Source organism: Mesoplodon mirus (genome assembly GCF_964341445.2).
Source record: "Mesoplodon mirus genome assembly, chromosome: 3".
Classification (NCBI taxonomy): Eukaryota; Metazoa; Chordata; class Mammalia; order Artiodactyla; family Ziphiidae; genus Mesoplodon; species Mesoplodon mirus.
In genome coordinates, this window is record NC_138978.1 from 199,280,983 (window position 1) to 199,307,083 (window position 26,101).

General features: G+C 42.0%; 1 protein-coding gene across 1 annotated transcript in view; it reads right to left on the minus strand.

Annotated features, from left to right (window-relative positions):
* KDM5B (lysine demethylase 5B) overlaps positions 1-26,101 on the minus strand; it is a 71,979-nt gene that overhangs the window by 19,342 nt on the left and 26,536 nt on the right. Inside the window, exons 5-14 of the mRNA XM_082613540.1 lie at positions 14,539-14,673; positions 12,684-12,780; positions 11,239-11,348; positions 9,560-9,718; positions 8,954-9,073; positions 6,745-6,903; positions 5,931-6,112; positions 4,482-4,644; positions 2,331-2,450; positions 1,590-1,784 (exon numbers count right to left, since the gene is read on the minus strand). Of these exons, the coding sequence (XP_082469666.1) occupies positions 1,590-1,784; positions 2,331-2,450; positions 4,482-4,644; positions 5,931-6,112; positions 6,745-6,903; positions 8,954-9,073; positions 9,560-9,718; positions 11,239-11,348; positions 12,684-12,780; positions 14,539-14,673 (1,440 nt within the window). The remainder of the gene's footprint in view (positions 1-1,589; positions 1,785-2,330; positions 2,451-4,481; positions 4,645-5,930; positions 6,113-6,744; positions 6,904-8,953; positions 9,074-9,559; positions 9,719-11,238; positions 11,349-12,683; positions 12,781-14,538; positions 14,674-26,101) is intronic.

Sequence of the window (26,101 nt, forward strand, 5' to 3'; positions counted from 1 at the left end):
GTGAAGACGCTGAGTGGTCTATTAGCCTCTTATATGGGAAGTTCTTCGAAAAGGTTCGACAATCTGTGCAACAGAGACTGTAATCGTAACAAGGAATTTCCCAACTGATACTGTCAAGATAAATGAGGTCTTCAACCAGGCAGTTTCTTTTTTTTTTTTTTTTTTTTTTGCGGTACGTGGGCCTCTCACTGTTGTGGCCTCTCCCGTTGCGGAGCACAGGCTCTGGACGCGTAGGCTCAGCGGCCATGGCTCACGGGCCCAGCCGCTCCGCGGCATGTGGGATCTTCCTGGACCGGGGCACGAACCCACGTCCCCGGCATCGGCAGGCGGACTCTCAACCACTGCGCCACCAGGGAAGCCCTCAACTGTATTTTTAAATACTAGCAATAAACAATTGGAAATCAAAAAAAATTTTTAAGTACCATTCTTAATAGTACCAACAAATGAGAAATACCTTATTATAAACCCAAGAAAATATGTGTAAAACCTGTGTGCTGCAGTCTACAAAATACTGAAAGAAATCAAGAACACCTAAATAAATGAGGGGATAGACTATGTCCATGGATTGGAAGACTCAGTATTGTTAAGATGTCAATTCTCCCCCAAACTATCCATAGGTTGAATGCAGTTCCAATCAAAATGCCAACAGGCTTTTTGGTAGAAGTCAGTAAGCTGATTCTAAACTTTATATGGAAAAGCAAAGGAACTAAAATAGGCAAAACAATTTTTAAAAGGAACAAAGTTGGAGGACTCACACTACCTCATTTCAAAACTTATTAGAAAGTTACAGTAATCAAGACCATATGGTATTAGCAAGAGGACAAATGCATAGATTAACAGACTAGAACAGAATCCAGAAGTAGCTCCACACATGTGTGAATTAATTTTCAACAAAGGTGCCAGGGTAATTCAATGGAAAAAGGGGTCTTTTCAAGAAATGGTGCTGGAACAGTTAGACAGCCATATGCAAAAACAATGATCTCAACCCACACCTTGCCATAAACAAAACTTACTTAAGAGGATTAAAGACTTAAATGTAAAACCTAAAACTAGAAAATCTAGATGACTACACATGAGAAAACCTTTGTGACTTTGGTTAGGCAAAGATTTCTTAAGAAGGACATACCAAAAAAGATCCATAAAAGAAAACACTGATAAACTGAACTTCATCAAAATGAAAAACTTCTGCTCTTTGAAAGACACTGCTAAGAGAATGAAAAGACAAGCCACTAGCTGGAAGAAAATACTTGCAGAACACTTATCTGATAAAGGACTGGTGTCTAGAATAAAGAGAAGTCTCCCGACAACCCCATGAAAAAGGGGTAGAGCAAGACATGTGAGCAGACACTTCACCAAAGAGATACACATGCAGGTAGCAAATAAATACAGGATAAGATGTTCAATATATCATTCATTAGCCATTAGAGAAATGAAAAGTAAAAGCACAATGAGACGCCCATATACATCTATTAGAATGGTCTTAAAGGAAATGAGACTAAGGAAAAGCTTCCTTAAAATGGTATCAAAGTGCTTAAGAACTCTACTAAGTAACACCCAATGACATGCAGTTGGGGTTCCAGAAACCTTACCAATTTACGAACAGTTTCCCTTAGAGCCTTCTCGTCCTCAATCATAATGGCCATGTCTTTCTGAACAGTTGATGCCACTACAACGTCTAGTACGTCCGCCTTGGAGGCCATCTTGCAAATCATCTCGTCGTGGGAAAATACACAGTAGCGGTGCAGCAGGCGGTAATGCTCCACGCACTGTCGGCCTAAGGGCAGCTGCGCCAAAAGACAGGGAGGACACGTGACATTCATCTCTCCCCTTCCTGTTTCCAAAGACTCCTGACCTTTATTATCAATTACCAAATATCACATCTTGGGTCATATATCAATCCTAAAACTAGATTCTAACAAGCCTTGGACCTTTTAAAATCTTTGCATCTCAAGGATCGGGCAAATTAGGTACATTGATTAAAAACTGGTTTAAAAACCCAACATATTAATAATGCAGTAATGTCTACAACAATGTAGAATCTAATTGGAAATATGAATTTATACATTTCCTGAAACAACTGTGTGGAACTGGTGTGGTTAATCTACTTCGCTGGTGTGGTTAATCTACACTCAGCAGACTCTTCACCAGGTCTTGGCTGACGCTGCAGGGCCAGGGCCTCTCCTGCTGGGAAGGTACACAGCTGGCCGACCTGCCATTTCAGCAGCAACTGGTTTAAGCAACTAGACACATGACAGCTTCTAAGCATTCTATACCATTTCTGCAGGAAAAACGGTAAATGTGAAAAGGCTTGCTAGGTCATAATTACACACCCAATCGACAGTGCAGAAGTTAACGGCCTCAGCGAAATTAAAACCTTGATTGAAACCGCTGTGGTAGGCTCGTGGAAATGTGATCACAAACTCCCCAGCACACTGATTAGTTCGGTAAACCTAAGGAGACAGAAATTGGAGATTTTCAGTGACATCCTCACGAAAGACAATCTAGACATAGGCTATCAGATGATTCTCCAGAAAGGGTAGGGAAAAAAGTATAGCTGAATATTACCTAAGGATATTCATTTCTGCCACAAGATGGAGTAGTTCCCCAGACTGCCCCGTTGATAAGTATCTCAAGAGAAAACAGCTTACACCACAAAAATCTGGCTACATCCAGGATCAGGACACATCTTTCCAAATATTATCATACTGAAATAGGATCTCCTACCACCAACTGAAGAAAGTCCACTCTATTTCAAGGATCTCATTCCACACAGAGATCTTCTTGATTTGGGCCTCAAAATTACCTCCCACCAACAATTCCCCTTTTCCCTCTACCCAAAAAACACCTATATTGCTCTAGGCATAAAATCCTCAGACTGAACGAACTACTACATAATAGTAATAATATTAGATGTCTTTTCAATACATATCTCTCCACCAGCAGTTCTCCAAAATGTAGTTCCCAGACCAAAAGCAGCAACACCAACTGGGAACTTGTTGGAAATGCCAATTCTCAAGCAGCACCCAGGCCACAAAGCCGTGCAACTCGGGCTGAGGCCCCGCCCTGTGCTGGAACACACCCTTCCGGGCTCTGACAGGCCAAGTCTGCAGAGGGCAACCACCGCAGGAGCACAGCCCTCCATCGGGACAGCCTCCTCCTCAACTCTCTGCCACACGCACTCCCCTTCAGAGCCCCACGCCTCGGTTCAAACGCCATTAGGAGCCCTTTCCAGTCCTTTCAGAGTTAGTGGCTCGGCCCCCGAGTCAACACCACTGTCAAACCATACCACTCTTCTGTGATCTGTGTAAACGCTGTCTTTCCCTTACACTGTGAGTCCCCGAATGCACGAGTTCATTCACCTACCTCTCTAGGTCCAGAGTCTAGCCCCACGTGGTTTGCTCAACTATTAAAGAACAGGGCGAGAGGTCTCTTTTAAAGCCAGCAACTCATAACAGATCAGAAAGACGGATCAACATGGGGCGGGGGTGGAGGGGTCAAGATGGAAAATGCCAACAACGAGGAGATGGTGGTATTTTGATGACTATTGGTCCTTATTTTCTAAGCTTTGGCCCATGAATATTTTAGGATCCCTCAAAGAAAATTCCTTTCCATCTGCCCCCATTTACTGGCCTGTGAACCCAAAAGCATAAAATGAAGGTCACAAGGTCAAGAATTCCTCTTAACATGGTAAATGTATCGTTTACATTTGGTTGAGCTAACCAAGATGGATTCTTCAACTTCATACATCTCAATCTGGCCTCCCAAAATGCCTTCAGAGTTTCCTCCGAAAGGAAGCCACTAAGCAAAAGTAAGTGCCACTTCGTAGAAACACCTCAGAGGACAACGCACCAATGGCGACTTTCAGTCTAGAGTGGGAAGCCCGCAATCCAAGCCAAGACGCTGAAATAAGTTTTCTCTTAAGCTTCCTAGGGGCAGCGGGGAGAATGCAAGATCCACCAAGCGTGTCACCATGTAAAGTCAATGAGATATTTTCTAAAGTAGGGATGGAGTATGAAGGATTCTGACACAAGAGTTTAGATCTAATTATATCAATAACAGAACCTAGCCATTTTCAGAGTAAACTAATTTATACTAGCAACACTTATTTTGTACGGTTTTTGTTTTGCTGAGTTGAAGGACTGAAGTTATAAACAAAAGTTATAGTTTAGAAAGCAGGAATGGGGATGGTGTACAACCTGTGAATGTACTCTGAACTGAACACCAGAAAGGAAAGGAAGACACAGCCTCACAGTTACTACTGCAAAGTAAGGCTGCTCAGCAATCTAGTCATCAGCTGCAACAAATCAGCTTTTTATGGTGTCTGAGGATCCCGTCCCACTGGCTTAATGCAATATTGTACTAAATGACACCAAACAGCTGTTTCTACACAACCACATCAGCTTCATAAAAACGTGAGCAACAGGGAAAAAGAGAAGTGGGGAGTTCAGCCTAGGTGGCAGGAGGATTGACCCACAACATACAGGCACTTCGTGAGTCATCAGGGTATTGGGGTTCATGATGGTGACGAGCTGGTGGAGCAGGTCGGGCTGAGAGATGAAGAGCTCCGGGGCCAGCCTTTTCATCACGGTCTCCAGCTGCTCGGCGGCGTACCCTGGGACTCCATACCAGGTCTTTGGCTCACCCCTAAAATAGATTGTAAAAGCAGATCAATCTCAAAATTTACATGAAATTTCAGTAGCTTCTTCAACTCATACACAAAATCAACCAGCAAACACCAATGCAAACAAGATGGTTAACCAGTTCCTATTTTTTAGATCCTGCTTTGTAAGGCAATGTTCAGACTGAAGAAATATCACCAGAAATATGATCGGAACACATGTAATGCATTTTCCCTCTTCAAGGATAAAGTTTAAACATGAGACTTCCCATCTGAGGTCCCTCTTTTCCCTCCCATTTTACCTGACCCTTGACCCTTCAGAAAATGTAGATATCTAGCATTTCTAAGAATATAAAGTATTATGTTAGCTACAGGGTATGTGGTCACCACAATTTCCTACAGCAACTAGCAAGGGATGGCAACTCTCCGCCCTGACAGCGAGTTAAACCAAACTCTAAGTAAGGCGATTAGCATTTCTAAAGAGCTCCTCTTCAAAGCACGTTTAACTGTCAACCAATTAATCTGTAACATCCCTGTGAGGTATGGTAAACATCATTTCACAGCTGGGAGCAATTGCCTGGGGAAGCAGGACTGACATTCTGCACGTAAAAGGCCAGCTCCCTCTTTCTTGTGGTACATCCTCAAATCCCTTGTGTGGGAATTTAAGTGAGTTACAGATCTTCAAATATATTTGTACTCAGAAAGCAAGGGAAATGGAGGGGAAGGAAACAGATGTGAAATAAAAGTTAAAGAGCCCAAATATCCGCCCCAGCCAACCACACACACACACACACGCGCGCGCGCGCACGTGCGGATGGGGCGCACTCTACCTACCGTGCACAGTGATGCTAGAACTCAGCAGGCCGTCAGGAGCGGTCAGTCCCGAGGTCTTGGAGGACCCACACGCCCCACGCCCCACTGCTCGCCCAAAGGGCTATCTGGGCCGCTGGGCCCACAGAACGGAAAGGGGTTTCCACAGTAAAAGCAACTCGGTGCTTTCTAACCTTTCTGCGAGTAAAGACTTCTTTGACAATTAGCGAAAAGCTGTCTATCTTCTCCCCAGAAGCCTATTATACTTGAAAACTCATGTGCAAGTGCAGGGTTTCATGGATTTCCTACGGATTCTTAAGAACCTCTGTCTTAAATTGTTAGGATACCTGTCCAATAGTAGTATAAAAAAAAAAAAAAAACCTACGGGAAAAAAAACCTCATCATTCTTCAGACTCAGTTAAGAGATGTGTCACAACTAAGAGGCGGCTAAGTTTTCCAACTCGGCGTGCATACCATCTGTAGGTTCTCTGGAACCCCTTACCAGTGCAGGTAGTTAATAGAATAGCTCCAGTGGTCTTCAATATGCCAACAGAAGGAAGAAAAGCACATTCCCACGTACAACCAAGGAAGCTTCATGCCGCATATGTCAGCGGTGATGTGAGCGAGGACAGACTGCTCCATCACTGGCATGTTGTTCAAATTCCAGCCACTGTCAAGATATTCCTAAAAATAAGGAGAATATCTTGACATTATAAATAAAGTATAAATAAAGGTTTATACTTTAATACTTAAATTCTCTATCATGCTAACATTTTGGAACTCTGCTGGTTTCAAAAAGCTGGCTGAAAGGTCTCCTTCAAAATAAATAAAAAGAATGGCGGGGGGCCCGCTATGCTTACCTCCTGGATGCCCATAGATTACTTCTGCCCAGCTCTCTGCTTTACGTAAATGGACCGGTGTGTGTGTGTCTATATTATGTGTGTGCATCTGGTTCCAATCCCTCAGATTTTCTTCAGAACGAGAAACCAAAGTTACAGAATCTGAAGTCAAAGGGAGGTAAGTGATTCTCCCGTATCATCTAGTTGGGACTAGAATTCTTCTATGGGTTCTTTCCACTATTCTTGAAATCATTAAACATCTGGTACTTAAGGATTTGCTGACAGTACCCTAAATTACTTCAAGCCAACCGACCAATTCCATGACTATCTCAAGTTCCAAGTGACATGCGTGTTGCGGCACAGCTGCTACTAGCCCAGCCTGACGACCTCTGGATCAACGGTGGGCTCGCTCTAAAGGCGCCCCCCGCCCGTCCCCCCGGCGCCCCCGCGGGTCCACATGCTCACAGCCACGCCTACCTCCTCCTCAGGCGAGAGCTTCACTTTCCCGTCTCGGACCGGGAAGCCACTGCCGAACTCCTTCGAGGCAATATCAGCTCCGTATTCCACGGTAACATCCTCTTCAATAGTGCTCACCAGTCGCCAAAATTCTTTCTCAACCAGTTCTGTGGGAACCATCTGTATACGAAACAAGGAAGTAAAGAGAGTGACTCTCCTCAGACACTCACAAACGGCCCGTGACCAGTCTGACTAGACAGGCTAAGTGACAGGAGTCACAGGATAGCAGCCTGAGGAAAAACTGTGTGCATAACGTCCCAAATGTTCCTCAACGGGACCCCGACAACTCAGACATGAACATCACTCTCTAAAAGGAATTTTATAACCAAGAGCTGACTAAGAATTCATGTTCCTCTATCAACAACCTGGCCACTACTGTAAAAGGAGTCAAGGAAAGCTGTGCTAAGATTTAAGAACTGGAGATGTTTTTCTGTTTTGAGAACTCTAATATACAACCTGGTTGACTTCTGTTTAGTAACAGTAGTTAGCTGTATTTGAACGATGCTTTATCCTCTGAAATGCGTTCAAACACATCACCTGAGTCCACCCTCTCGCTCCTTCCACTAGACCTTGCAGAGAGTAATGTGGGCAGCCACGAGGAAAAGGCAGGGTGCAGCAACTCAGCGGATGCAGGCCCGAGTGTAAAGGGCTGGCCAGGCTGAGTGCTTAGGATCTGTACTAATCTGATATGAGGTCAGAGGCCTGTCCCTCAAAGTGCAAAAAGCCAACCACAAATACAAGACTTAACCAGGACTGGTTAAGCAAACATATGGGGAAATAATATGTAATGCAGGAGGGGTAAAAAGATCTGAAAATTCAAAGGGAATATTACTTGAATGTATAAGCCTGTTAAATAAGGGAACATTTTAAGTAACTTAACAGTTAATGTTAGTGATGCGAGGCGAAGCAGGTGCACTCATACACTGCTATGGTCCCGTAAATGATACAGCTATTAGATGGGGAAAAAATAGATAAATGTTAAGAAAATAATCCAATTAAGTACACATACAGGACTTCCCTGGTGGCGCAGTGGTTAAGAATCCGTCTGCCAATGCAAGGGACACGGATGGGCTCAACAACCAGATCCCGACCGGTTCCCGGATCCCTGGTCCGGGAAGATCCCACATGCTGTGGAGCAACTAAGCCCGTGCGCCACAACTACTGAGCCTGCACTCCAGAGCCCTCGCGTCACAACTACTATAGCCCGTGTGCCCTAGGGCCCACATGCCTCAACTACTGAAGCCTAGAGCCCATGCTCCTCAACAAGAGAAGCCACCACAATGCGAAGCCCGTGCACCGTAACAAAGAATAGTGCCTGTTCGCCGCAACTACAGAAAGCTCACACGCAGCAATGAAGACCCAACACAGCCCCCGCCCCCCGCAAAAGGAGATGTCTGCTATAGCACTTTGTTGATAGTGAGAAAAAACAGCTTAAATATCCAGAAGTATGGTAGGAAACCATTCATTTTGGTGTACTCATTTGATGGAATAGTAAATGCTGAATGAAGCATGCTTACGCTTCTAAGGGAATAAAGGAGAATTTAAAAAACTAACGTTTAGGGACTTCCCTGGCGGTCCAGTGGTTAAGAATCTGCCTTCCAATGCAGGGGACGGGGGTTCGATCCCTGGTCGGGGAACTAAAATCCCACATTCTGCAGAGCAACTAAGCCCGCATGCCACAACTAGAGAGAGCCCCGTGCTCCAAAGAGCCCGTGCACCGCAACTAAGACCCGACGAAGCCAAATAAATAAATAAATATAAAATCCTAAAGTTTGCAGTGCTAACTTATGACAACATAACAAGAGGTAAATGTGCCCCCAGGGCACAGCACATGGAGTGGCACACAGGAGTCATTCAATAAATTTTGCAAAGTTTTCTTTGAATTTTATTTGTTGAGCTGAAAGGACTGCTGGTGATTTCCTTTCATTGGTATTCTGTTACTGTCGCTATATGATTTGTCTCAAAAGGCCTATCTTTAGAGAAATCAAATGAAAAATTAGAATGCATTTTGAAGTACTGTGGAATGTTAATACTACGGAACAAATTAAAGGTTTCATTATGCAAGACAATGACTGACTATCAGAGATCAGGGCCAACTCAAACGTCTTCAGATATACCTTTCCCCAAAGTTATTAAAATCCTAAATCGAAGCAGTTATGTATGTACATACATGGACTGGCATGTTGAAGTAATCAGATTTGAATGCATCTGCCATTTCCCCGAAAGTACGGAGGGTATAGTCCCTGGCTGCCTGTTCAAAACCAAATGCTTCTTGTGGCTTACTGCACTCCTGTCAAAACACAAAGAAAGAAAAAGGAAAGATATTTATTTATATGTATATTTACTTATGGTTCACATATATACGTATATATATGAGAAATCATATATATATGTTTACTAAAATTACTTATGTAGTGTAATTCCATTTGTGCCATTTCCATTTGTCTGGATGCATATACATTGAGGTATTAACAGTACGGACTATGAAATTATCTATTTTTTAAGCTTTTCAGTGCCTAAGCATTTTTGCAAAGGGCATGCAATGCTTTTTTTAAATACACATTTTAGGAGTGTAGTTATTAAACTGTTCTCCTGACTCTCAGCTTGCCGCACAGCCGTGCAGCGAGCTCGCGTCCAAGACCTCTTTCCTATTCAGGCCCACCCCAGTTGTTGTCATGAGACTCCTTACTATCAACTGCCAAACCTAAAACCGGAAGGTGAAGAAAAAACCTTCTTCAGGGAATTTTCTGATGCCACCTCTGCTATTACTGCTGACCTGAGCCAAACACTTAGGACACCTCCAGTCTCCCTTGGGAACATCATGGAGCGGCGGGATCAGGCAGAAGGTGTGGTAACTGTCGTCACACCCATCACACAAGAGAAGCCGGTCCTCATCGTTGCCACTGCCACACAAGAGGCAGACATACAGGTCAACCTGCAGCATGAAAATGGGCACAGAACACAGGGTCGTGAGCTGCTGTTTGATTCTGTGAAACTCTAGGAATGAAATGGATCTGAGGCATAATCTAGTCTCTCCAACATGCTGCAAGTGAAAATGTTTCATCCTCTATAAGGGACATTTTAAATAAAAATGCTTTACCTTCTGTTACGAGATATTTCATAACATCTCATGCATTCCCAACTCTGAAGAGTAATCTCCAAGATTTCTCAATTGTGTGTTTTAATTAAAGTTTGTTACTTACATATCCAGCTTTTAGTAGCTTATAGAAAGATAGTTTTCTAGAAGAATAACATGTTAGGCAATAAATTATCCACCTAACCAAAAACAGAACTAATGAAGGAAAAGTTCAATTTTGCCATGTTAAAAGGCAAAAGATTTTACAGTTTTTACAAAACTTAGTTTCCTTTTAACATGGCAAAATTGAAGTTAACTAACCACATTAAATTACCACTTTACATTCTAATTAATCATAGTTAAGTTTCCCCAAACACAGTAATAAACCTACACAGTCATTACCTACTATGGGTTGTACCATGTTTCCCCAAAATTCCTATGTTGAAGTCCTAACCCCCAGTACCTCAGAATGTGACTGTATTTGGAGACAGGGTCTTAAAGAGGTCGTTAAAAAGGTCATATGGGTGGGCCCTAATCCAGTATGACTGGTGTCCTTTTAAGAAGAGACTAGGACACAGACACACACAGAGGAAAACCATGAGGACACAGGGACATGACCATCCACAAGCCAAGGACAGAGGCCTCAGTAAAAAACCAAGTCTGCAAACACCTTGATCTCAGACTTGTAGCCTCCAGAACCGTGGGAAAATAAACTTTGCTTGTTTGAGCCACTTGATCTGTGATACTTCATTATGGCAGCCGGAGCAGACTTTTTTGTTGTAGCAAATAGAAACCTGGACTCTGCTAGTTTTCTGACTGCTTTGTTTCTGTGCTGGGGCAGAGGGAGATGATATTTATGAACAAAACATTTAATTGGAATGACTTCCAATTCCAAGATCAAAAGCACTGTCATCAAGCTGCTCCCAGGTGCTCAGAAGGGGGCTGAGGAAGAGAGCTTGGCTTTTTGTTTCCACCTGAGAGAACAGCTCCCCAGGCCTCTGACCCTGCTAGGCCCTCGCCTCCCTCCTACCTGCGCACTCCTTCCCTTATCCTTCCTTGCTGTAAAGTTGGAAAACACCATCTTGACTTCTGATCTACCTTCAGCTCGCTTGGAGGTGGGCTAGTCACTTATCGACAATTCTCCATAGGATCGAGCTCACCAGTATTCAGTGCTAAACTGAACGTCCTCCAGAAAAATGGCTGTCAACGCTCCCAGCTGTTACTACTGATTTCATGATGCATCCGTGTTTCCCTGTTTATAAACGGATACTACAAACCACCTCTAAAGGTCTTTTCATTGTGAGACACTGCGCCAGCAGTCCCAGGTAAGGCACTAAGTATAAACTGGGCTGTACAAGTGTTTAAAGAGGTCGACTCACAGCACTGGTGGTTTTTTTCGCTCGACTCCTAGGTTTCTCCTTCTCGCTCTCTGTAATACACTCCTTCCTCTCAGCAGGTTCTTGCTTGAGGCTGCTTTTCCCGTCTTTCTCTGTAGGAAGCAGTCCAGGTCAGCACTCCCTCTGCTCTGCGCCCATCAGCTCCCTCCCCCCGTGCTCATCCCTCCTGCTGCTGAGGTGCACCCGGGATTGCTTCAGCGCAGCAGCACCCAGAGTTACTACGTTCAGGAGCTCTGTGCTGCCTACTTTATGATGACGTGCAACTCTCACACCATTCAAATTCCAAGATACAAGCACAAGATAGGATACCAGATGTTGCTCAGGTCTGTATGCTTTCAAAATGGGAGCCGAAGATATGCTCTTCTTAAGACTAAGACATAACATATGTTGGTGAAAGCAAATTCCTCTTGATCTTGACCGTAAGACACTGACCGTTCACCAACAGCACCCCCTCCACGTTACAGATGATCCCTTCATGATCTAAGATTACTAGCCTCTCTAGCTTCCTGGTTTCAAAGACTGAGAATTTTCTAAAACACTAGCTATCAATTAATGAGCTATTGTGCAGAAAGTATTGCGCTCAATGCTTTCCATCAATTGTTATTATGTCAATCACATAATCCTTTGCAACCAATCTGTTTCAAAGACAAGAAAACTGACGTTAAAAGAAGTCAAGAAGTATCTCTAAGGTCATACAACTAGTTAGTGGCTGAGCCAGGATTCAGATTCAGATCTGTATTTTTACAACTCCATCTACTTTCCGTTATGTTGCGCTGCCTTTTCCACTAACTCACCAGTCACTAAGAAAAGCCCATTTCAATAACTACTTCTTCATTACTAAGTGCCTGCCTATATAGAATTTCTCTCAAGACAGTGTCAAACCTACCTTTCAGTGACTGACATCAAGCAGTGGCCAGGCAAGCATCTGTCAATTAAAACTCAGATTAAGAAAGCCTGCCTGCCTGCCACGCCTGAAACAAACCTATCAGATATCCAGTCAAAGGCACCTATGCTTCTCACAAATCACTTCTTTACAATTAATGCTATTGAACCAAATTTCAAAGTATTGGGTTGGCCAAAAAGTTTGCTTGGTTTTAAGTAAAAATAAGACACATTTTTCATTTTCACCAAGAACTGTATTGAACAACATATTCACTAACCGAATGAACTTTTTGGCCAACCCAATAGCAACTAGTTACAGTTGAGAAATTCAATCACATTTCTAATATGCATATATTCATTTGTTTCTCTCTCCTTCCAGTCATCTAATTATGAAAACAAGGATATTAATATAATAAGATTTTATTTCTCAAGGCACAACCCAGTGACTAGTATGTAAAGTTGTTCCAATATTTTCTTAACTACCAGATGAATGACTGTTTTTACTTATTCACTCTTCCTTCCTATTCATGGATGAACTTTCTTACCATTTTCACACTTTGGAGCTGGACATCCCATTCGACGTCTCAGGTTATGAGTTCTGGCTTCTGCTGTCTCTTCTGGTTCTATTTTAATACTCATGGCCTTAAAAAAATTTGTCATATACATGAATATTACCTTTAAAAAGACAGAAATCTTCTAAAATCCAATTGGAATCACAAAGTGCCTATAATCTTATAAATTCTCTCTATTAATAGGACATTCAAAACTCTCTCCCTTAGAGCAGAGATCCCACCCTTAATATTATTGTTACTTAAGGAATCAATGAGGAAACTCAGAAGTTAGGAGTATTCTCCACTTCAACAGGTCAAAAATTGAGGGAAAAGTCAAAGGATCAGGGATGACTTATGGGAAGTGTTACTACCCAAATTGGGAACAGTGTGTATTTCCTCCTAGAAGCCCCTCAGTTCTCATCTACTCACAACTTACATAACTTAGCCAAATCCTCAACAGTTACATAAATAACGTAATTTCATCAGCCTAGAAGAGTTTGCTGGCTCTTCCAAACTATGACAGCATTCAAGGAAAACTCAGCTTCCACAACAAGTTTCTATTAATTCTTGTTGTGAACTGTCACTACAAACTGCTCCCCTAACACCGCTGAGTCACGGCTCCCTCATCAGTGAGAGCGCGTGAGCCAGTCTCAGTACCTGGTGTCCACGAAGTGCTCATACTGATTGATAAGCAAAGCCCTGTCTGCTCTGGGACACAAGTGACGTTGTGGAACTGTGCCTGTGTTCATTCATGCACAATCAAGATGTCTACTGCTAACACGATTTCTTCCAGGGCCATACCATCACCATGATGCGTCATCAAGACAGATCTAGGCATCCACAGCACTGGGCGTGTCTTACACATTTAAAGATCAAGATGTGCTCAAACAAGAACTGACTTTAAGACGAATAAACTTGCAGCCTGCTTGTGGGCTTCAAATAACCATATATGTTCCTATTCTGAGGGATTCTCACTTCAAAAAAATAGAGTCACTAAATTTTGTCATACCTCCAACTTACCTAAGTGAAAAGTAATTCTCTTATTTATCCATTTCCTCAAAAACCAAAATGGCTGATTTTTTTCATCCTCACCAATAATTATTAAATAACCCAACTGCTGATTTAGAACCCTAACTAATGCCATGAAGCTTCCCAGTTCTAAACTTCCCTAATATATTAACCACTGACTCTTCATACTCATGTGTCCACCTCTGTGTGGGAACAGGTAGCTGGGAGAATACTCTTCTCCCTGTCCAGGAGAAACCTCTCAGAGCAGAAAAATCTAAGAGCAACTTGTCTTCTTAAGTCCTTCACTCCTCATCTTCCCTCGTGCTTCACTCTCATTTTACCCGTGTGTTATATATCACCAGCCCCCCTTGCTGATTGAATATTTTCTGGCTTAGCATAAATGTTTGCCACAGATTCCATACTCCTCTTCAGGAAGTCTGAGAAAAATAGCTTTCACTACCTTCTTCGTAACCTCTCAAAAACAGTACTTTTCAGCAAAAATCTCCAACGTCACTCCTACTAACCTTCATTCCCAATAAACCTTGCCCAACCTCACGAGGGTCACAATGAACGCCTATTCACCTATTCTTCCCTAGGCTCTGACAGTTAACCATGCAGCAGCTGACTGTCCAGGCAGCATAAACCTAGAGAGATTTCAATTCCTTGCCCCTCTGACAGTGCAATTCCCCCAAGTGTACAAGCTAGAGTATACACAGCATCCATCCGTGAGGTTAAGTACAGTTCAACCTAGGAAGAGCACGTGCATGAGAGACATCCAGGGTCAGACACATGTCAGCACTGGGGCTTGAGGCCTGTCTCATCAGCCCCACGAGGCTCTCACCTCCGCTCTCATGCGTTTTGCTCGTCGGGCTGGAGGACACGTTTCCAAGGGCTGCACAGACTGCCTCTGGGGAATATCATGGGGTTTGTATTCCTTGTCCTTTGTGTCTGTGGTCAGGTTTGGCTTCTGCAGACACTGGAAATAAAACACAACCGTACTGATAAATTCTCCGCCACCCCTTTTTAAAAAAAATTAATTTATTCATTTTTAATTTTGGCTGCATTGGGTCTTCGTTGCTGTGCATGGGCTGTCTCTAGTTGCGGCGAGAGGGGGCTACTCTTCATTGTGGTGTGCGGGCTTCTCACTGCGGTGGCTTCTCTTGTTGAGGAACATAGGCTCTGGGCGCATGGGCTTCAGTAGTTGTGGCACGTGGGCTCAGTAGCTGTGGCTCGTGGGCTCAGTAGTTGTGGCTCGCGGGCTCTACAGCGAAGCCTCAGTAGTTGTGGCGCATGGGCTTAGTTGCTCTGCAGCATGTGGGATTTTCCCAGAGCAGGGCTTGAACCTGTGTCCTCTGCATTGGCAGGAGGATTCTTAACCACTGCACCACCAGGGAAGTCCCTTCCCCCTTTTTATTTATTTTTTTTATTTTTTATTTTTTTGTGTGCGGTATGCGGGCCTCTCACTGCTGTGGCCTCTCCTGTCGGGGACCACAGGCTCCGGACGCGCAGGCTCAGCGGCCATGGCTCATGGGCCCAGCCGCTCCGCGGCATGTGGGATCTTCCCGGACTGGGGCACGAACCCAGGTCCCCTGCATCGGCAGGCGGACTCTCAACCACTGCGCCACCAGGGAAGCCCCCTTCCCCCTTTTTTAATCTTAAGAGAATTTCACTGGATTTTTGCAGGGTATAATTTACAATGATTTATGGAAATACATAACAGGTGTGCAATGTTTAAAATCTAAATAAACACAAAGACAAGTCTGCAGTTACCAACCATATACACACACATACAGTTGTAACAGCTTCACTTTTTTTCAGGAGGTGAATGGTGTTGCTTCAATTCATTTAATTGCTGATATCACCTCATCAGGTGACAACAGGCCACAGCAGGCTCAAGGCAGTCCCCATGAGCCAACAACAATTATCCCTGCTTGCAACTGTAAATTAAGTGAAGGCCCAAACTGCTAGAAAGGCCCCCTGTATGTTCCCCAAATAGCTTTCCATAATCAGAAAATCTCATTTAAAAAATGTTTACAGTAATAAAATATGGAATCCAGTAAGTTTTCTAAATTTTACAATCCCATAGGTTTAAACATAATTAGCAACCTTCTATTATCAAAAAGATATCATTCGGGGCTTCCCTGGTGGCGCAGTGGTTGGGAGTCCACCTGCCGATGCAGGGGACACGGGTTCGTGCCCCAGTCCGGGAAGATCCCACATGCCGCGGAGCGGCTAAGCCCGTGAGTCATGGCCGCTGAGCCTGTGCGACCAGAGCCTGTGCTCCGCAACGGGAGAGTCCAGAACAGTGAGAGGCCCGCGTACTGCAAAAAAAAAAAAAAAAAAAAAAAAGATATCATTTGAATTGAGAAAACAGACCATGTGACTATTACCCCTTATTAAAGCTTTCCTTTTCTTCAATATATTCCTACAAAGTCTAACTCACAAGAAAAAGGTTAATAGAGAGCCCACAGCAATAACTTTGGTTCTGATCATACAAGAATCTCTTCTTGCTTTGATTTTTCTTTTTAGTTTGATTCTAAGCTCACCGAAAAAGAGTATTTAATGCCAATACAACAAAACACAGTGACAACAAAATATTACCACTGAATCTAATATGAATTTCAAGTAAATACCACTCCTTTATAAGAGGTCCTACAAATGCCACAGGAAACATTTTTAAAAGCAGGCTCCAAAATGTAACCACTGAAGGTCTACTGTATCATCCATACTTGTAATAAGATACACCAAAACTATAACCTTCTACAACTCTTGGCTCTGCGAGCACCATTACAACCATGCAGTGTCACTAACATGATTGGCTCCTTCCTCCTGACATTTGCAGAAAGAATCCAGAGAATGGGGAGAAGGACAAAAGAAAATACAGAGCAACCATCTAACACAATCTACTTCTGACATTTAAGTAGTATGTACTGTTAAAAAAATACTAGAGTAGATTTCTTGATACTCTCAACAAGAACGAATCTACCACTGGGAGCACAACCTGTAATATTAAATATTCTGCTTCTTCTAATTAAACCTACACACTGATTTGATCTAGAAACATCAACTCAACCAGTATGGAATATCACTGCCCATTCCACAACAAGTCCTCAATTGAGCGTTTAGAGTATGTTCAATGAAAACATGCAGATGGGAATAAAACCTGTCCCCCATCTAAATTAACCTCCTTTATGTATTATGTACACTTTCTATTGAGACCCGAAAGTATGTGTGATTGTGGAGATATGAACTGAGCTGAATCACAGACATTTTATTAAGTGGATGGTCAGAAATTCACATGTTATATATGTGGTTCTCATCTCCCACTAGTCTAAATGGTTCTGTAATCCATGGCCTGCTTGGCTGTATAAGGACTTTGAAGAACTAAGATAAAATCAAGCTCAGAAGCTCTTTAGAATATATATGAAGAGATTATTTTGTTTCAAACCAGGATTCCAAACATACACTTGATGTGTTTGTTTTATATTTAATGTTATCACATTCCAACTCTTAAACCTTTGTTTGAGAAACCGGGGTTTAGAGGTGATTTATATCATCACACCGTAATGACATCATCCTACAGGGACCGAGCAATCCCTTAAGACATTTAGAAAACACAGGGATACAAGACTGAGGTCTCTGTCCCGTTATCCAGCACGTCACCACTCAACTTCTCTCAAGTTTCCCGAAACTTACTTTAGGCTTGAGTTTACCCTTTTGCAACAGTTCCTTCATTGTGCACTCTATCCCCGCCCCCTTTAGTACGGGTTTCTTTTTTAAGAGCAGTTTTAGGTTCACAGCCTAGTTGAGAGGAAGGTACCTAGATTTAGCGTACAACAGCTGTCCCCACACAGGCACAGCCCCTCCCATCATCAACATCCCCTGCCCGAGTAGTAGAGCATTTGCTACAACTGGTGACCCCACATTCACACATCACCCGAAGTCCACAGTTCACACGTCAGGGTTCACTCCTGGTGCTGCACATTCTACGAGCCTGGACACAGGTGGAGGACCATCCGGAGCACGTCCACTGCCGCAACAATCCTCCGTGCTCTGCCTATTCATCTGACACTCCTGCCCTCAGCCCCTCGCAACCACGGATCTGTTTACTGTCTCCATAGTATTTTCTTTTCCAGAATACCACTGAGTTGGAATCATACAGTAGATGCAGTCTTTTCACACTGGCTTCTTTAACTTTCATAAAAATATGGACTTGGGACTTCCCTGGTGTTCCAGTGCTAAAGAATCCACCTTACAATGCAGGGAAAGCGGGCTCGATCAGTGGTCAGGGAACCAAGATCCCACGTGCTGCAGGGCAACTAAGCCCATGCGCCACACACAACTCCTGAGCTCACACACCTCAACTAGAGCCTGCGGGTTACAAACTACAGAGCCCACACGCTCTAGAGCCCACACGCCACAACTAGAGAAGAGAAAAAAACCTGCACACCACAACTAGAGGGAAGCCCATGCACCACAATGAAGGATCCCACATGCCACAACTAAGACCCAACGCAGCCAAAAATAAATAAAACAAACAAATAAATAATAAATAAATCCTTAAAAAAAAAGTGCACTTAAAGTTCCTTCTTGTCCTCTCATGACTTGACAGCTCATTGTTTTTTAGCCTCTATCGTCTGGCTGTACCACAATTTGCTTATCCATTCGCCTACTAAAGGACATCTTGGTTACTTCCAACTTTTGGCAATTATGAATAACAAACCTGCTACAAATATCCGCGTGCAGGTTTCTGTGTGGATATAAGTTTGCAACTCCTTTGGGTAAATACCAAGGGATGTGATTGCTGCATTGTATGATAAAAGCATGTTTATTAGTTTACTAAGAAATTGCCCAACTGTCTTCCAAAGTGGCAGTTCCATTTTGTATTCCCACCAGCAATGGAAAAAGGTTCCTCTTGCTCCACATCCTCGCCAGCATTTGGTGTTGTCATGTTCTGAATGTTGGTCATTCTAATGGTGTGCAGTGGTGTCTCATTGCTGTTTTCCATTCCTTTTAAAAAAAATATGTATTTTAATTCTCCTTTCCTCTATGGATTATTTTCAAAAATCGGAAATGGGCATAAAAATTTATGCACAAAGAATTCAGCAAGAGGAGACATTCACAGAAGGATGGACAAAATGAAAGGCAGAGGACTTTCTACCAGATGAAGGAATTAATAAAGCCCCAGAAAAACAATTAAATGAAGTGGAGATAGGCCACCTTCCAAAAAAAGAATTCAGAATAATGATAGTGAAGATGATCCAGGACCTTGGAAAAAGAATGGAGGCAAAGATCAAGAAGATGCAAAGAAATGTTTAACAAAGACCTAGAAGAATTAAAGAACAAACACCTAGAAGAATTAAAAAACAAACAAACAGAGATGAACAATACAATAACTGAAATGAAAAATACACTAGAAGGAATCAATATCAGAATAACTGAGGAAGAAGAATGGATAAATGACCTGGAAAACAGAATGGTGGAATTCACTGCTGTGGAACAGAATAAAGAAAAAAGAATGAAAAGAAATGAAGACAGCCTAAGAGACCTCTGGGACAACATTAAACGCACCAACATTTGCATTATAGGGGTCCCAGAAGGAGAAGAGAGAGAGAAGGGACCCAAGAAAACATTTGAAGAGATTATAGTCGAAAAATTCCCTGATATGGGAAAGGAAATAGCCACCCAAGTCCAGGAAGTGCAGAGTCCCAGGCAGGATAAACCCAAGGAGAAACACGCCAAGACACATAGTAATCAAACTGACAAAAATTAAAGGCAAAGAAAAATTATTGAAAGCAACAAGGAAAAAACGACAAATAACATACAAGGGAACTCCCATAAGGTTAACAGCTGATGCCTCAGCAGAAACTCTACAAGCCAGAAGGGAGTGGCATGATATATTTAAAGTGATGAAAGGGAAGAACATACAACCAAGATTACTTTACCCAGCAAGGATCTCATTCAGATTTGATGGAGAAATCAAAAGTTTTACAGACAAGCAAAAGTTAAGAGAATTCAGCACCACCAAACCAGCTCTACAACAAATGCTAAAGGAACTTCTCTAAGTGGGAAACGCAAGAGAAGAAAAGGACCTACAAAAACAAACCCATGGGGCTTCCCTGGTGGTGCAGTGGTTGAGAGTCCGCCTGCCGATGCAGGGGACACGGGTTCGTGCCCCGATCCGGGAAGATACCACATGCCGCGGAGCGGCCCGTGAGCCATGGCCGCTGAGCCTGCGCGTCCGGAGCCTGTGCTCCGCAACGGGAGAGGCCACAGCAGTGAGAGGCCCACGTAGCAAAAAAAAAAAAAAAAAAAAAACATAACAATTAAGAAAATGGTAACAGGAACATGCATATCAAAAATTACCTTAAACCAGCCAAAAAACACAGGCTTGCTGAATGGATACAAAAACAAGACCCATATATATGCTGTCTACAAGAGACCCACTTCAGACCTAGGGACACATACAGACTGAAAGTGAGCAGATGGAAAAAGATATTCCATGCAAATGGAAATCAAAAGAAAGGTGGAAGAGCAATACTCATATCAGATAAAATAGACTTTAAAATAAAGAATGTTATAAGAGACAAGGAGGGACACTACATAATGATCAAGGGATCAATCCAAGAAGAAGATATAACAATTATAAATATATATGCACCCAGCATAGGAGCACCTCATTGCATAAGACAACTGCTAACAGCTATAAAAGAGGAAATGGAGGGACTTCCCTGGTGGCGCACTGGTTAAGAATCCGCCTGCCAATGCAGGGGACACGGGTTGGAGCCCTGGTCCGGAAGATCCCACATGCCGCGGAGCAACTAAGCCCGTGCGCCGCAACTACTGAGCCTGCGCTCTAGAGCCCGTGAACCACAACTACCGAGCCCACGTGCCACAACTACTGAGCCCTCGCACCTAGAGCCCGTGCTCCGCAACAAGAGAAGCCACCGCAGTGAGAAGCCCACACACTGCAACGAAGAGCAGCCCCCGCTCACCACAACTTCATTGCCTGCGCACAGCAACGAAGACCCAACACACCCCAAGATAAATTAATAAATTAATTTTAAAAATTTAAAAAAAAGAGGACATCAACAGTAACACAATAATGGTGGGGGACTATTAACACCTTACTTACACCAATGGACAGATCATCCAGACAGAAAGTTAATAAGGAAACACAAGCTTTAATTGACACAACAGATCAGATAAATTTAATTGATATTTATAGGACATTCCATCCAAAAACAGCGGATTACACTTTCTTCTCAGGTGCACACGGAACATTCTCCAGGATAGGTCACATCTTGGGTCACAAATGAAGCCTCAGTAAATTTAAGAAAATTGAAATCATATCAAGCATGTTTTCCGACCACAATGCTATGAGATTAGAAATCAATTAGAGGGGGGTTTCCCTGGTGGCACAGTGGTTAAGAATCCGCCTGCCAATGCAGGGGACATGGGTTCAAGCCCTGGTCCGGGAAGATCCCACATGCCGCGGAGCAACTAATCCCGTGCGCCACAACTACTGAGCCTGCACTCTAGATCCTGCAAGCCACAACTACTGAAGCTCACGCCTAGAGCCTGTGCTCTGCAACAAGAGAAGCCACCACAAGGAGAAGCCCACGCACCACAATGAAGAGTAGCCCCAGCTCTCTTCAACTAGAGAGCCCGTGCCCAGCAACGAACACCCAATGCAGCCAGAATTAAATAAATAAAATAAATAAATTTATTAAATAAAAAAATCAATTACAGGGGGAAAGATGTAAAAAACACAAACACATGGAGGCTAAATAATACATTACTAAATAACCAAGAGATCACTGAAGAAATCAAAGAGGACATCAAAAAATACCTAGAGACAAATGACAATGAAAACATGAGGATCTAAACCCTATGGGATGCAGTAAAAGCAGTTCTAAGAGGGAAGTTTATAGCAATACAAGCCTACCTCAAGAAACAAGAAAAATCTCAAATAAACAATCTAAGCTTACACCTAAAGAGCTAGAGAAAGAAGAACAAACAAAACCCAAAGTTAGCGGAAAAAAAGAAATCATAAAGATCAGAGCAGAAATAAATGAAATAGAAATAAAGAAAACAATGGCAAAGATCAATAAAGCTAAAAGCTGGTTCTTTGAGAAGATAAACAAAATTGATAAACCATTAGCCAGACTCATCAAGAAAAAGAGAAAGAGGACTCAAATCAATAAAATTAGAAATGAAAAAGGAGAAGTTACAACAGACACCACAGAAATACAAAGCATCCTAAGAGACTACTACAAGCAACTCTTTGCCAATAAAATGGACAAGCTGGAAGAAATGGACAAATTCTTAGAAAGGTATAACCTTCCAAGACTGAACCAGGAAGAAACAGAATATATGAACAGACCAATCACAAGTAATGAAATTGAAACTGTGATTAAAAATCTTCCAACAAACAAAAGTCCAGGACCAGATGGCTTCACAGGTGAATTCTATCAAACATTTAGAGAAGAGCTAACACCCATCCTTCTCAAACTCTTCCAAAAAATTGCAGGGGAAGGAACACTCCCAAACTCATTCTGTGAGGCCACCATCACCCTGATACCAAAACCAGACAAAGATACTACAAAAAAAGAAAATTACAGACCAATATCACTGATGAATATAGATGCAAAAATCCTCAACAAAATACTAGCAAACAGAATCCAACAACACATTAAAAGGATCATACACCACGATCAAGTGGGATTTATCCCAGGGATGCAAGGATTCTTCAATATATGCAAATCAATCAATGTGATACACCATATTAACAAATTGTAGAATAAAAATATGATCATCTCAATAGATGCAGGAAAAGCTGTTAACAAAATTCAACACCCATTTATGATAAAAAGTCTCCAGAAAGTGGGCATAGAGGGAATCTACCTCAACATAAAAAAGGCCATATATGACAAACCCACAGCACACACCATTCTCAATGGTGAAAAAATAAAAGCATTTCCTCTAAGATCAGGAACAAGACAAGGATGTCCACTCTCACCACTATTATTCAACATAGTTTTGGAAGTCCTAGCCATGGCAATAAGAGAAGAAAAAGAAATAAAAGGAATACAAATTGGAAAAGAAGAAGTAAAACTGTCACTGTTTGCAGATGACATGATACTATACATAGGGAATCCTAAAATGCCACCAGAAAACTACTAGAGCTAATCAATGAATTTGGTAAAGTTTCAGGATACAAAATTAATGCACAGAAATCTCTGGAATTCCTATACACTAATGATGAAAAATCTGAAAGAGAAATTATGGAAACACTCCCATTTACCACTGCAACAAAAAGAATAAAATACCTAGGAATAAACCTACCTAGGGAGACAAAAGATCTGTATGCAGAAAACTATAAGACACTGATGAAAGAAATTAAAGATGATACCAACAGATGGAGAGATATACCATGTTCCTGGATTGGAAGAATCAATATTGTGAAAATGACTCTACTACCCAAAGCAATCTACAGATTCAATGCAATCCCTATCAAATTACCAATGGCACAAAACATTGACAAATCATCTTAAAGTTTGTATGGAGACACAAAAGACCCCGAATAGCCAAAGCAGTCTTGAGGAAAAAAAACGGAGCTGGAGGAATCAGACTCCCTGACTTCAGACTATACTACAAAGCTACAGTAATCCAGACAATATGGTACTGGCACAAAAACAGAAACATAGATCAATGGAACAAGACAGAAAGCCCAGAGATAAACCCACGCACCTATGGTCAACTAATCTATGACAAAGGAAGCAAAGATATATAATGGAGAAAAGACAGTCTCTTCAATAAGTGCTGCTGGGAAAACTGGACAGCTACATGTAAAAGAATGAAATTAGAACACTCCCTAACACCATATACAAAAATAAACTCAAAATGGATTAGAAACCTAAATGTAAGACCAGACACTATAAAACTCTTAGAGGAAAACAGAGGAAGAACACTCTTTGACATAAATCACAGCAAGATCTTTTGTGATCCACCTCTTAGAGTAATGGAAACAAAAACAAAAATAAACAAATGGGACCTAATGAAACTTCAAAGCTTTTGCACAGCAAAGGAAACCATAAACAAGACCAAAAGACAACCCTCAGAATGGGAGAAATATTTGCAAATGAATCAACAAAGGATTAATCTCCAAAATATATAAACAGCTCATGCAGCTCAATATTAAAAAACAAACAACCCAATCCAAAAATGGGCAGAAGACCTAAACAGACATTTCTCCAAAGAAGATATACAGATGGCCAAGAGACACATGAAAAGCCGCTCAACATCACTAATTATTAGAGAAAAGCAAATCAAAACTACAATGAGGTATCACCTCACACCAGTTAGAATAGGCATCATCAGAAAATCTACAAACAACAAATGCTGGAGAGGGTGTGGAGAAAAGGGAACCCTCTTGCACTGTTGGTTGGAATGTAAATTGATACAGACACTATGGAGAACAGTATGGAGGTTCCTCAAAAAACTAAAAATAAAATTACCATTATGATCCAGCAATCCCACTACTGGGCATATACCCAGAGAAAACCATAATTCAAAAAGACACACGCACCCCCAATGTTCACTGCAGCACTGTTTACAATAGCCAGGTCATGGAAGCAACCTAATGCCCATCGACAGATGAATGGATAAAGAAGTTGTGGTACATATATACAATGGAATATTACTCAGCCATAAAAAGGAACGAAATTGGGTCATCTGTAGAGACGTGGATGGATCTAGAGACTGTCGTACAGAGTGAAGTGAGTCAGAAAGAGAAAAACAAATATTGTTTATTAACACATATATGTGGAACCTAGAAAAATGGTACGGATGAACCGGTTTGCAGGGCAGAAATTGAGACACAGATGTAGAGAACAAACGTATGGACACCAAGGAGGGAAAGTGGCGGGATGGGGTGATGGTGGTGGGATGAACTGGGAGATTAGGATTGACATATATCTACTAATATGTATAAAATAGATAACTAATGAGAACCTGCTGTATAAAAAATAAAATAAAATTCCAAAATTCCAAAAAAAAAAAAAAAAAAGAATTCAGCAACAGGAGAAATAAATCAAGTTCTGGGTATAAAAATGGAATTGACACAGAGTCATTAAAACCTGTATCTTCAGGCTTCCCTGGTGGCACAATGGTTAAGAATCCACCTGCCAATGCAGGGGACACGGGTTCGAGCCATGGTCCGGGAAGATCCCACATGCTGTGGAGCAACTAAGCCCGTGCACCACAACTACTGAGCCTGCCCTCTAGAGCCCATGAGCCACAACTACTGAGCCCTTGTGCTGCCACTACTGAAGCCCACATGCATGCCTAGAGCCCGTGCTCTGCAAAAGAGAAGCCACCGCAATGAGAAGCCTGAGTACCGCAACGAAGAGTAGCCCCAGCTCGCCACAACTAGAGAAAGCCTGCGTGCAGCAACAAAGACCCAATGCAGCCAAAAATAAATAAATTTAAAAAAAAAACCTGTATCTTAAAAAATATACAGTGACATGTTATGCAGGAAAAATACTGTATACGTAAAGAATACACTTCCAATTTGTGTATAGGTGCATAAAAATAGCCTTAAAAAAAAGCAGATGAGAGGATTAGGAGGGATTTATTTTCATCATACTTTCCTTTGTTTTTATACCTTCCACAGGGAACGTGTATCCGTAGGCCCTTCAACAGGTATTTATCTGTGTTGTAGATGGAATGTTTGTAAACGGTATCTTTGAATACCTGTTCCCTTCAGACTATGATTGTGTAAATGCTTACCCACTCTTCAACTATGAAATTTAGGGCCTCTCTAAGTATACAGATGAGCTGTTTCTAAACCCATAAAGCAGACTCTCTCTCTCCCTTTATTCACCTAACTTCTGCACCGAGATAAGAAGGTTCAAAGGAGAAAATCTATTGTGGGCAACTGTATGTAGATCTGACTATAAAACAGAGACATAAAGGCTCCATATACAACATTTTAAACAATTTCATCCATGGGTTCACTAAACATTGACACAGTGCACATTTCTTTAAACAACTTTCTGAGTATTAGATTAGTCACATTTTCCAGGCTAAAAAGAAAGCCCATCTGGAATCAAGGGAGAGAGAAAAGAAAAACACAATGCTACGAAAACCTATAGGATTTAAGCATTCCAGATAATATGTCTGTATCAAGACAGAGTTTTGATTAGCAGGTTTACCCTCAGAAACTATGTTGTGATCTTCCTCCCTCTCTATAGCACAGTAACAATTCCTAAAATTACAGGGCTCACTGTTCTAGTGTAGAATATCTCAAAGGGTGTAAACAATTATGACATTCTGCTTTCTACCAGGGCCTAGAATAAGTGGGAAGTTTTTATAATATTGTTTTGCTTTTAATTAGAACA